At 44.5% G+C, this 13,855-nt stretch overlaps 1 protein-coding gene across 1 annotated transcript in view; it reads right to left on the reverse strand.

The window, feature by feature from the left end:
• Positions 1–13,384, reverse strand: part of TNC (tenascin C) — a 46,741-nt gene extending 33,357 nt beyond the window's left edge. Inside the window, exons 1-9 of the mRNA XM_009873281.1 lie at positions 12,922–13,384; positions 10,665–11,978; positions 8,701–8,964; positions 7,779–7,894; positions 7,527–7,683; positions 6,661–6,930; positions 5,497–5,682; positions 4,896–4,985; positions 3,915–4,178 (exon numbers count right to left, since the gene is read on the reverse strand). Of these exons, the coding sequence (XP_009871583.1) occupies positions 3,915–4,178; positions 4,896–4,985; positions 5,497–5,682; positions 6,661–6,930; positions 7,527–7,683; positions 7,779–7,894; positions 8,701–8,964; positions 10,665–11,978; positions 12,922–13,384 (3,124 nt within the window). The remainder of the gene's footprint in view (positions 1–3,914; positions 4,179–4,895; positions 4,986–5,496; positions 5,683–6,660; positions 6,931–7,526; positions 7,684–7,778; positions 7,895–8,700; positions 8,965–10,664; positions 11,979–12,921) is intronic.
• Positions 13,385–13,855: the final 471 nt, after the last annotated feature.

Raw genomic sequence — 13,855 nt, forward strand, 5'->3', positions numbered from 1 at the left:
CTAGATACTTCTCAGCATAATTCTCTAAGTAAAATCTTCAGGGTGAATATGGCCCGAATATGGCCCAAATATGCCTACACTGCTGTTTCTAGCCTTTTCAGGAATTCCAGTGTAACGCTTTCTTTGTGATTTTACTAAAAAGAATGTTAATGTCCTGCCAGTTCCTTGGGATGGAGCAAACTGTGTTCGGTATTATTTCTTGCTTCTGTCTCTTGGATTTGCCAAGAGGGGTTATCAGCCAGTTTCACCGCAGAGTCTCTCATCAGCTCAAGCACACTGTAAGACATGATGGCCTACCTATTTAGCCTCTTTGGCTAAATGGCTTTCCCTTCTCTCAACCAGATGATTAAACGGGGCTTACAGTATCTGTGCATCTCTGAATTTCATAAAGAAATCATTTTAGTATTTCAGAAGCCAGAAATATTACAGTAGCTACCACTAAAAATCCTCATATTGAAGTCAGGTTCCAGATAATCTAAGCAGAGGAATCAGCTGAAGAAATGGACAATCTCCACTGGCAAATTTAGTTTCCCAGTGGTCAGCACTGCAGTTTCCCATTGAACTGGCTCACCTAATCATTCTTCCTAATGTTTCTTTGAGCCTATATAAAAGAGGAGCGCAATCTAAGACTAGTAGAAGCCAGGAAAGGAAGAGGGACTGACGCATGACACAGACAAGGGTCTTCAGTAAACAGCATAAATCTTTAAAACATTCAACAGAATGGAAAAAGTTATTTCTTCAGGCCACGCTCTTATGTACAACTCACTTCCAGAGGCAAGACAGTATCACATCCACAATTCATCAACAGTTGCTGCACAATCTGGGTCCCTCAGCAGAAGAATTTGAGGCTGGTGCTTGGTTTTTCTAATGTCCACTCATTTATCTCCTCAGGCCTCTCGTGCTTGATGTATTACCATCTCCCCTCCTCACAGGCAGGATTCCAGAATCAGAGCAAGAAAGAACAAAGCTGCAATCTGTTTATGTGCTCACCCGACAGATTAGTTGTTAATTTGATGTAACATTCTCAAGACATGCTGCTTAAAGAGCTCCCTCCAACTAGTAAAATAGCTCATTTTCTTTGATTTCTGAAGTGGTTCTAACCCAAAACCTTAGTGTGATGCTGAGTGGGACCTCTAACAAATAAATTGTACCCTAGCTTGTGATACCTTCATGAATAACAGAAAGGAGGTACCTGTGGTAGCCACAGCTCCCAGAGGAGAAGAGTGCTGTTCTCCACCCAATCCATACACTTTGATTTTATAGGAAGTGTTGGCTTGCAGGCCGTCAATCACAGCCCCTACGGATTCTCTGGGCAGGAAGGTTTCTGCAGGGGGCCCAGCTGCCAAGGACACTTCCTCGTACTCTACCACAAAACTGCTGTAGGCTCCTGTATTTGCATACCATGAGGCACTAAAGCTGTGATCTGTTACCACCGAGACCACAAAGTCCCTCAGGGCACCTTCCTCTATCCCTGAGGCTTCCAGAGCGGGAAAGCTCCCAGAGCCAGTAAGCTCCTCTGGGTCAGGAGTCATTGCCTGCATTAGGATTAGACTACATAGAGGTACAAAGAAACAAACAACCAAATAGCAGTGTGAAATATTTAGTGCCTCCTTTTCAGCAAAACAAAATAACGTTTAGCAAATTTTATAATCTTTGCCATCCCCTGAATGCAGAATCACACACATCAGCTAAAAAACAACTTTGTCACTTGAGCCATACTTCATCCATATGAAGAGACCGAAGCAAGAGAAGGCTGCCATCCTATACTATGGAAAATTTTGTGACATGTCCTTTGCTAGAGATTCATGAGCTCTGAATGTTTGAGCTGCCTCTGTGTGGAGAGTTGATAATCATAAAATTATAACAGGGAGAATGTGAGAGGGGAGAGAAGACACTAACAACATTTTCAGCTCTGGGGCTGAAAGAAGCTTTACCCACAATGACAGAAAATTCACTATGCAAACAAAAATAATATGTTGGAAACTCCTGAATCCCTGCTCCAGAGAAGCCTGACTGAACCATCAAGAGGCTGGAAAGAACAGAAGACAAGAAATTGTCAATCTGGAGAAGCAAAGGAAACTCTGAAAATAAAAACTTGCCCTTTTGCAGTCCCTGGCTCCCTTGTTCGGCAGGGATGGCGCATGCCCCTCTAAACAGCAGGACTGTCTCCTCCACCCACAGAGAAGAGATAGTCCAGTCCTAGCTGTGCTACTGGTATTTTCATCTTCAATCATTCCTGTCTCTCCCTGGTTGCTCAAAGTAGTCTCCCCAGCAGTGCAACGGACCCGAGGTCACCCATAGCTCTGCAAGAGAGGGTAAAACAACAGGTTTGTTTGGCTCAGCCCTGAGGACTTCAGGACCTGCCAAGCACTGGGAACCTCGATAAAGCCAACTGACATGAGAGTGGATGAAAAAGCAAACCAAGGAACAGACCTCTTGTTTAACAGCCCACAGGCTTACAGAGCCTTTCTGCCTCCCCACACTCATGTGTTTGTGTTTGTCCATTCCTGCACGGGAGGAAGGTCACAGAGACAGGTTATGTCAACTACTGCTCTTGCTTCTAAGGAGCCCACTGCACAGATCTCTGTCTGCTGGCTGTTCTAAGTAAAGGCTTAAAACAAATACACTGGCCAGATGAGTGTATTTATAAGCCAAAAACAAACAAACAAACAAAACCAACAAAAAAACCCCAAACCAAATCAGGAAAAAGAAGCCACCTTGTGAGACTTTGGAAGCTGGTGCTAGAAAGACTAGACTGTGAAATTCCACAGCATGTTGTTTCTGCCTTTTCACCACCTATACCTACTTTTTTTGAGAGCACTCAGTCTTCAGACAGATGGGGAAACAGGTAACTGTGCAAAAATCGAAGCCCGCTCACTCCCGCCGCATAAACCTTTGACTTCCTTTTGTATGTGAGTGCCTCAGGGCTTCCTAAGTTTTTTCCCTACCTTGGACACATCAAACAAGTAATTCAGTACTGATGCTTTTCTGCAGCTCACACCATACCATAAAACTCTGCTGTACTGGATTATTTGACTCTACAAGCATTCAGAGGTTCTCCTGGCATGGACACTACTAGGGAATACAAAAGCAGTTTTGAACAGTTAAGCTGTATCGTTATTAATTTCTAAAATCCACAACTTCTGGCATGTGTTTACCTCATAGATGGTATCTGGGGAGAAAAGGATGAGCACCTTGATATCTGCTAAGGACAATAATTGTGGCCCAGCTGGTTCTGATTTCACCGTCTCTGCTTACTTACAGCAGTCAAGGCTTTGCCTCACAGGATTTAGCCTGAAGACATGTAAAGGATTCGGGACTTATTTATGTTTTATACCAAGATATAATTCTGTGTGCAACAAGCTTTGGGTCAAAACGTCTTACAAAAAGTAAAAACTCGTTCAATAAGTAGTCCACTGATACTGGTTAATCCAAGTGGTTTGTACAAATGAAAATGTCAGAAATGGGCACCTTCATTGCAGACAAATGTAACAGTGATGGTACCTAATGGAAAAGGTGGCTGTGACTAGATTAGTGGTGGTAGCCCTTCTCATTTTCGGATGAGAAAACTGCAAAAGGGCAACATCAGAGCCCTGTTGATCCTACTGAAGCATGATGGCTGGAGGCATGCTGTGAAAAGAATTCATTAGGCAGGAACAAGCAGTGTTCAATATGCTCTGGTTGCTCTTCCTCTTAATTTTTGGCTGTAGAAAACAAAATATGTTATAAGACATAATGTGCAAAAAAAGTATCCTCATGTAAAATGAAGGATGAGCTCTGCATTTCCCGCAGGACAAATAGCTGCATTCTTTGTCAGTCTTCTCAAAGGATAAACAAGAAATCATCGAGAGTGTGGAACTAAACACACTGCCCAAAGGCTTGTTGCAGGGCGCTCATCGAAAGCTGTTACTCACCAGTTGATCCCTTGACAGTTGTGGGTTTGCTTTTGTGTCTGCCTTTCTCCGCCACCAGACTAACGGTGTATTCTGTCCCTGCGTCCAATCCTCGCAGGATGAAAGAGGTGCTGTCCACTGGGATCTCCACTTCATTCCTCTTTCCAGAAGGGCTAACATAAATGAGGCGATAACGATCAAACTTGGCCACTGGTCTTCTCCAGCGAAGGGATAAGGTGGTTTCGGTGGGGTCACTGACTTCCAAGTCCTTGGGGTTATCGAGATCTACAGGTTAAAAACCGCAAAGTTGAGGTGTGTCTGAACTGCCTTGGGATAATTTTTCAGGCATCTGTAGACAGAGTAACATCTGTACTGGGTGTCTAGAAACAGCTCAGTCTTATCCACCTTTAGGAGCTTCTGAAGCCCCATTGCTTGAGAACAGTAGAGGATGATAAAGTTCTCTTCTACAGACAAATCATGGTAGAATAAGTTTCCCCCACTTATGCTCATTTCAGCAGGTGGTGCATGGAAGAGCAGCAAAATTTAAGCCTTCAGAGAATTTACCTGGGAAAAGGGGAATATTGTGAGAAAAATCCTGGATTTCAATGGCAGTCAGGACTATTGCAACCACTGATGTGTGTTCTTTGTCAAATCAACCATCTGGCCCTAACAATCATTCCTGCCGGAAACCCTCACAGTTAGAGGATGGCCAGAGTAATCAGCATAAATATAATTACCATTAAGGAGCTCACCTGGAGATTAAATGTCTAGAATATTAAGAGATCCTCATGCAGGAAAAGGAAGTCAGATCCAGAGGTCAAGATCTTTGGGGAAACGTTTTTTCTTTCCCTTAAGGGGAAATGTCCCATAGGTAACCAAAGTGAAATCAGGAACTTTCTAAAATATTTCTTAGAGCATTACTTGGAAATGAAAGAAACATCAGAGTGGCTCCACCTGACTTGCTGCTTCCTCCAGAGCACAAAGGGGGATCAAGCTACTCACCAGTGCCAGCATTAATGGTAGCAGGAGCACTTTCCCTGTCCTGTCGCACTGCTGTCACTCCAATGCCATATTCAGTTCCAGGCCTCAAACCTAAGAGAAGAGGAGTCGAAGAATAAATTCCTGTCCATGGAATATGCCTATGGGCATTTGTTTAAATAAGGAACTCTGAATGCATGCAAGGCAAAATATACGCTTTCCTGTGTATGCAGAGAATCGAGGTTTCAGTTGATCCCCTGGCTGACCTGATATTAATAAATCTTTTTCTGTGTATGTGCCAAAGGATAAAGATGGAGACTGCATTTTGGACACTGTGCAAATGCACAGATCAGACAGCTTCTACTTTCAAGAGCTTGGAGTATAGGTACTTACTCCAAAGAAAGGCAGGTAAGACTTCTATGTGACATGGAGAAAGGACCATTATCTAGCCTTCTATATATATATATCACATGTGTTTTAATTTTATTGCTTGAATTAAAGATGTGCAATGTCTGCTTGCACCTCTTATGTACAGTGACCAAAAGGACATTTTTCCACTACACTACTGTGCTCTAGGGTGGATGGCAGCAGCATGATGTTAATGACAATCTCTCCATTCCCCCACCTGTGAGTGTAGCTCTGGTTGTTGCTTGGTTGCCCTTCGGCACTGTGATCTCAGCATGGTCTCCACCAGAGATGGGAGCGAACTTAATTCGATAGTTATCAATATTTGCATGGCTGTTCTTCCACTCCAAAGTAATGCTGTTGTCTGTCTGTGACACCCTCTTCAGGTTTCTTGGAGCGTCCAAGTCTATAATCAATCAACCAATAAGTAAATAAACAAATACGAATAATTCTCTTTTATCAGCAGTCTTTTATAACAGTACTTTTTTAGAAGGTGAAATGATCTGTAAAGATGAATTCAAGTTTTCTCTCATGATATCAGTATGTTCTTAACTACATCAAGCAGATTTCTTTCAGCATGAACTGCAGAGTTTGTTAGCTTTGGATGAAAATACTATTTTTCCTTTATAAATACCTCAGCTTTCAAGAGGAAAAAGGTTGCTAAGGAAAAAATAATTTATCATCTTTAGAATTTCTGTTCAGTAAATATCTTACATTCGTGGCTTAAAGCAAGTCTAAGTCTCAAAACAAAAGATGAATTCAAGGTGTAGAAATTTGATGGGCTTTCACTATTCACACCTATAGAAGACTCAAATCCTGCTCTGAATGAACAACATTTTAGGGTGAAAAGAGGCAATTCTCTATGTGCACAGCTCCCTTAATGCATCAAACTTTGATAACACGCTGATGGACTCACCCTTTCACAAAGCATTGCCAGGATCACTAAAGAGCAAAGTAAATTTCTAAAAGTACGGCAGAAAACATTTGTAGAGCTGAAGAAGGATAAAAAAAAAAAAAAGCAGTTTTCTGCTAATGTGTTACACATTTAGACAAACAGAAATAAGGTCTTAGATATTTAGCTCAGTAGACAGACAAATAATCCAGAGGAATTTGTTTCCTGATGTAGAAGATTAGTGTATGATGAACAAAAGCTTCTAAAAGACTTAACATAATTCCCATTTTCAAAATACATTTAGATGTTTGGGACGATCTAATTATTTTCTTGAGCCAATAAAGAATGTATCTTCCACTTTCATGTATTTCTATAATCGTGCTGCTTCTGTGTTGATACAGTCAACTATCAACTTGATGCAAACAGCGCAGGAAGATTGGTGGGGATCCCATCACCTTCCCAGAAGTTTGGTTTGCTATCCAAGTCTCTCACCTGTGACAAAAACTTCTTTCATGGGGTCACTTTCCATGTCCCCTCGACGAGAGATGAGCGTCACCTCATACTCTGTGTGTGGCCTCAGGTTTCCAATAGAATATTGGTTTTCATCTTCAGAGAGGTCAATGGTTGTCCTGTCCCCTGGAACGTCCTTGGGGCCATAAGTGAGCTCTATGCCTTCGATTTCAGCCAAGGGTTTAGACCACGTGATAAGGGCCGTGGTGTCTGTGACATCTTTTGCTTCAATCTGGCTAGGGGCATCAAGCTCTGTTACAAAAAGAGAAAAAGGTTGTTTTTAAAGAAAAAACTGAAAAAATCACACATATTCTTGTGCTTTTAATTACCGATGCAGAGTAAAAATAAAATAAGTGCCTTCTACCAACTGAAGTTTATATTTATATTCATTCACTTTCTTCCTTTACCTTCCCCAGCTGTAGAGGAAAGTGCCAAATGGAGTCTATTCATCAGAAGAACATCCATCAAAATTCATTAACACCAGAACCTGTCAGAGGAAAGACAAGCAGGAACCCCAAGAGGTTCTCCATCTGCAGAATAGAAACTCTCCTCTACACAATTTTTTCCTGCAAGTATCATCAGGTAAAAGAAATTCTAGTTTCTGTTGATGTATATTTTTGCTACTTTCTAGCTAAATATAAATTTCCTTTCCTCTTCAAACAGGTAATTTGGAAAAGAATTAATATCTTTTCATGTGTTTTTCATTAGCAGTTCCTCTACTTCCTTTCCCCTCCTCTATCAATTCACAGTATGGAGCCTGGCTTTCTTGTTGTTTAAAAACTCCCTATGCTACACCAAACAGCAGGTGTTTTACTGGTGGCACTACACCAAGTGCAGGTTGTGCTTACTTGTGGTTATCACTTTGGATAGTCCTGGTCCTCTGGTGTTGTTTTTCACTATATGAAGGGATACATTATATTGTTGCCCTGGTGCCAAACCTGGCTGCATATAAGATGTCTCTGGCCTTTTCAAGCTGCTGGTTATATCTCCATTGTCATCCTTTTTCTGTAACACATGGAACAATCAGTCAGTATAAACATAAATAATCCAAGATCTTTCCTTTATATCTGGCTTCTATAGAAAGAGCACTGCTTCCTCACCATATTATGGAAAACCAGCTCCCAGCCATCAAATGAAAAGTTCAGAGGATCCCACTCCACCTGGACAGACGTTTCTCTGACAGATTTGAATTTCAGACCTTCTGGAGCAGGCAGATCTGTGACAGAACAAAAGGGTATCATTACATGAGCAACAAGTTTCCATAAAGAAGACACTGACTGTGGGACGTCTTTCTGTCACTATAAATATGTGTCATGTAGGTATCTGCATCTGAGATGTCTAAATCCTCCTCACAGCCAGATATTCTGTCCTTGGAGAGACATTTCTCTGGCCTGTTTCAGATGTCATCTTAGAATAAAATGAATTTTGCCTTCAAAATCTCCTTTTTTGCCCTCTTGACAGAAGTCTAGTGTGGACTTTTGAAGTTAGGTGAGATGAATCCTGCCTGTCTCTAAAAATGAGCACAGGACTGAAGCCACAGAGCATGTTTTGAGGCTGGAATGTTTAGATATGACTGTGGCGTGCACAATGTAAAAAAGAAGATGAACAACAAATGAACAGATAAGGCAGGTAGAAAGTAAGTTGTGGCAAAACACACTGAAGATGCAAAATGAATATAACCTCCACTTTAGTCAAAACAGTTTGAATTCAAGGGATTTCATACTGCTCTTTTGCATACTGCTACATTTTTACATTTTTTTCAGGAAGCATTACAAGAGTTTAAAAACGTGCCTTGTTATGAAGAAGTCTTACAGAGACCCCATGATACTCATTGGAAGGCACTGCAGAGAGCAGTGAACTGCACTTTTAACACAGTCATTGGTGTCAGAAGAGAATGAAAGTGCTCTCTTTGTCCAGAACAGAAGATGGATTGCAAATAGAAAATACAAAAGGAATAATACCCCAAATAAATACATACTGTGGAATAGACAAAAGAATGAATACAGGGAATAGTAAACTCACATGTTGCTACCCTGGCACTGACTGGAATACTCTTCTTGTTTTTAAGGATCGCAAAGACACGGATGAAGTATTCTACACCCGGCTCCAGTTCATGAATAGTGGCAGCTGTCTGGTTTCCTGGCACAGTGAACTGCATATCTAAGCCACCACTGCTGGTGGGGACATAGGTGATGAGGTACTCGTTGACGAGATTCTCATGCTTCCACTCCAGATTTACAGTTTTATCCGTTACGTTTGTCACAGTCAGCTCAGTTGGAGGAGACACTGGAAAAGGGAAAAAAGAAAACGAACTTATAAGAAGTTTTCAAGACTCATAAAATAATGACTTACCCAGTTTCACATTTTCCCAGGAGCAGTTTATAAGAATCATCTAACAAGCTTGGAATTGCGAGGTCGTGTCACACAAAATAGCACTTGAAGAAAGGAATGTTCAGCTGATGAAGACTACAGACATTTCCAAAAGTCAGGGGCCGATTTCTGGGCTCACACTTGCACATAGCCTATGGCTGACTGCATTCCAGCTCCTCCTCTCAAGGCTACTGCACAACACTACTATAGCTGCATCCCTAGGGATTCAGATGTTTAATTCAACCGCCAGTGACTCATGATTTTATAGCTGGAAGTTCTGGGGTTTGGAAAGATTTTTCCAAATTGAAATAAAACATGATTACTTTTGTAAATCCTTTCAATAGATTACTCCACTTTTGCACGTGCAAGAGCACAAAATGTGGCTTAGGAGTCTTCCAGAAAAGGAGATGAAAAATGGGAATTTCTTTTCAAGGGTATTCATTGTCTTTCATAATGTTCCCAACCCCAAAGTAGTCTTTGATTACTCTACCAAGATCTTAGTTTCAAAAATTTCTCCCCTGGGATCTGCTGAAGAAAACTACATTGTTTATAGTGTAATATCTGTCATTATCTAGCTGCCAAAATTTTCTATCAGTTTCCATAAAGTCAGTGACACCGGGAGATTAAGCATGTGGCTTTATAGCTGTTTCCACCCCAGCTGATCCCACAATTTTACTCTAAGCTTTTGTCACACATACATACATACATATATATGTATATACACACAAAATCAAGTTCTGCTTTAGTTTGAAAAATCTGTTTGGCCAATTGAGATATAGTCAAGGCCCGTGTAACAATCCTGAAAGCTTGCGCTGCGATATTTGCAATATCTGGCAATTCCATCGTGTCACTTGTCTCATGCAAATCACTCTGGACGATGTTATTTTCAGTGTGTGCTCAGCTCAGAGATCTACCTTCAGAGCAAAGCTGCTGAGCCCCTGGGTATTGTCAGTGCTGTGTGTTTCATTTTGTGCTCCTGCAATAGTGATGACATTGTAAATGCAAAGCCCTTTCTTACCCATTCAGCATGAGACTGGGAACCAGAATCCAGCTGTAAGAAACGTTTCACACGTAGGCTCCGGCATTCGTTACTTATGTTAATTCATTCCTCCAAAGCCTTATTCTTTAGTCAAAATTTGATCCATATTCTTTTGACTAATCCTGCTGAATACCTAGTAAGAAGACTCTGGATACATTTCCCTCTTCTCCATAGCTCAAAGAGTTTCTTTCAGACACAGTTTTTTTCACCATCAGGAGGTACTATGAGAAACTGAAAGGTCATGGTGACAAATCTGAGCCAGTGTGAGCTACAGCTCCAGTGACAATGGGGTGGGAGCAAACCTGGAGATAACGAATGGACAGTACCACCATTATCAGCCTGTTGGCTTGCTGACTACCAAAAGTCACCAGCAACTGCTACAATATATAGCCCTGAAAAGTAAGTGAGGCCAAAATCTTGCTACTGGCATTGTTACTTCCCTGGTTCAGCTGTTTAGACTATGATACAGCGGCAACAGGGGCCAGCTATATGGAAAAGGTTCTTAGCCTCCAGTGCTGCTGCATGGACACAGGGAACTACCCAGGGGAAGCGGTTTAAGAGGGACACGGCCACCTACCATCAGAGCAGTCCTCCCCCATGTAGCCATCCTCACAGACACACCGCCCGTCGATGCAGCGGCCCGCATTGTTGCAGTCGTTGGGGCAGGACCGTTCGCGGCAGTCCTCCCCCACGAAGCCCTCATGGCACACGCAGCGCCCATTGACGCAGCGCCCACGCTGGTGGCAGTCGTTGGGGCAAGACAGCCCCCCACAGTCCTCGCCCGTGAAGCCGTTGTCGCACTCGCAGCGCCCCTCCACGCAGCGCCCACGGTTGTGGCAGTCTTCAGGACACCGCAGCTCCCCACAGTCCTCCCCCGTGTACCCCTCGTCACACACGCACTGCCCGTTGACACAACGCCCACGGTTGTTGCAGTCGCTGGGACACCGCAGCTCCCCGCAGTCCTCCCCAATGAACCCCTCGTGGCACACGCACTGCCCGTTGACACAACGCCCACGGTTGTTGCAGTCGCTGGGACACCGCAGCTCCCCGCAGTCCTCCCCAATGAACCCCTCGTGGCACACGCAGCGCCCGTTGACGCAGCGCCCACGGTTGTGGCAGTCGTTGGGGCACCGCAGCTCCCCGCAGTCCTCACCCAGGTAGCCCTCGTGGCAGATGCAGCGCCCGCCCACACAGCGCCCGCGGTTGTGGCAGTCCTCCGGGCACCTCTTCTCGCTGCAGTCGTCCCCCACAAAGCCCTCGTGGCAGATGCACAGCCCGTTCTCGCAGCGCCCGTTGCCGTTGCAGTTGTTGGGGCACGTCAGCTCACCGCAGTCCTCCCCGGTGAAGCCCTCCTCACAGAAGCAGGTCCCGTTGACGCAGCGCCCACGGTCGAAGCAGTCGTTGGGACAGATGAGCTCGCTGCAGTCCTCGCCGGTGTAGCCCTCATCGCAGACACACTCATTGTCCACACAGCGCCCGCGATTGTGGCAGTTGTTGGGGCAGAGGGGCTCGCTGCAGTCCTCGCCAGGGAAGCCCTCGTGGCACACGCACCGCCCGTTCACGCACCTCCCGTGCATGCTGCACCCCTGGGAGCAGAGCTCTTCACTGCAGCCTGTGCCCGTGTACCCCTCGAAGCACACGCAAACCCCATCCACGCACTTGCCTTGGTCGTTACAGTCCGACGGGCAGGTGGGCTGGCTGCAGTCCTCGCCGGTGAAGCCTTCGTTGCAGATGCACTTACCCTGGACACAGAGACCCCTGTTGAAGCAGTTGTGTGGGCAGTTGGGTTCAGAGCAGTTGGGGCCTTTCCAGCCAGGATCGCAAACGCAGCCACAGATCTCGATGCTGTAGTTGCCGTGCCCGCTGCAATAGGGTGTTGTGTCCAGGCGACCTGTAGCAACGATAGAGAAAACCCATTACTGCCCTCGGCTCTGGGGTGCATTAGGCCGGCATGGCACACACGACCTAAACAAGATCTTGTTTTCCTGGCTCCCTACAGGGCATAATCTCCAAAATTACCAGAGCTTTTAAATGAGAATATGTCTTCCTTTCTCCAGTTAGACTTAGTTTATGAAGAATGCTTTACTTGACGCTAATGCTGGGGAAGAGGCTCTGCCAGCTGCTTGGTAAATGAGCATGCTGGATTCTTCTGCCCTTCTCAAAATCCCTCTTTAACTGACTGAGCAGTTTTCCTGACTGCTTCCTTAGGGCATGCACTATGAAGCATTATTCACCAATTCACTCCAGAACACCAAAAGCCAAGCAGCATGCTGTATCACCAACTGTGAGACCAGCTCTCTGCTCAGAGGGACAGATTACTACTAAGAAGAACTATTTTCTCTCTTGTATGACCAGTCTCTTACCTCAGTTTAAAAAACAGCCAGAGGATACCTATTTTCCTCCTTCTCTATTTGTTCTTTTCTATTGCTTTGTGTCCTGCTGTATTTTTATTGGTCTCTATTAGAGAAAACTTGGAAACAAAAATGGTTACTTTGGCAGCTGATTCAAGGGGACAAAATGTGGAGCCAAGAGCTTGGACTCTGAGTTTTAATCTTAACTCCGACAGACTGTCACCATGCCCAGGTGTCGTACAATGCTCAACGCCACAGCCACAAAGTGTCCCAGGCAGACGTCTGACCCACAGATTTGTAAACCCACAAAACTGTGAATGACTCTCTGGCAAGCTGGCCAAACGCATTCCCAGTTTTGATTACATTTCAAATATAACGCGTTGACTTTTATTAGTTCTTGAAACAGATTTGAGTATCTACTCTAAACAAGATTCACAGCCAGCACAAGAACTTCCCCAGGAGCAGCTCCCCAGTCTGCCTTACCTTCTACTGCCTGGGAATTGGGACAGCATCCAGCCCCGCTGGCACACTGCTCCCGTAGGGAGGATACCAGCCCCTCCAGTTCCTCTAGTCTGCTCAGCAGATCTTTAATGTCTGGGGCAGCTGCGCAGCCACAAGCCCGGCGAGGAATGTTAATACGGTGCGTGAAGACAATCTGGTTCTCCTCATTCACCGTGTGCTCCTCGTAATTCTTGACGGGCTCAATTTCCGCCTTCAGGTCTGCATCGCCGCTCGCTGTATCCAGGTCCACAGAGCAAAGGGAGCCAACAGGCAACTTAATGTTGTAGACATGGTTAAAAACCACAGGCTGGTTATCCTCTGGCAAGGTCACGTTTAGCCCAGTCTCCCGCTTCTGCCGGATAATTCGCTTGATGAGTCCACCGCTGACATGCTGGTACAGCAAAGCTACGATTGTACAGGCCAAAACCTGCATGGGGAGCCCCATCGTGGCGTTCAGTTCCTTTTCAAAGCTGACAAAGTCTTATATATGTCTGGCCTTTGCAATCTGGAGCAGAAATTGAAGAGCCAGCTCAAACCGAGTTGGATAGCCTTTCCTTTCCTGGTATGCCTGCACCCTAAAAAAAAAATGAAGCACTGTAAGGCACAACCCACCAATACATCCCCCAAGAAAAGGCCTGTGGGACTGAATGTGTGCTGGCTTCCTTAAAGAAGGTAGTTGGGGTGCTACTCAGTGTACAGTGCTACTTCAGCCAAGCTGCTGAGCTTGCTCTTATATGTAATAACAGTGCATTATATTGTTTTCCAGGATCTCAGTGTGCTTTTGAACAAAACGTCACAAGACATGAATCTGAAAGGAAGCTACTATTATTTCCAATTTAGAGCAAGTATAGTGGAGTACGGAAGGTTTAACTGCCTGAAGCAGGAGCCCTGCTGAGCCTCATCTCAACTGAAAACA

Source organism: Apaloderma vittatum, unplaced genomic scaffold (assembly GCF_000703405.1).
Source record: "Apaloderma vittatum isolate BGI_N311 unplaced genomic scaffold, ASM70340v1 scaffold3600, whole genome shotgun sequence".
Lineage (NCBI taxonomy): Eukaryota > Metazoa > Chordata > Aves > Trogoniformes > Trogonidae > Apaloderma > Apaloderma vittatum.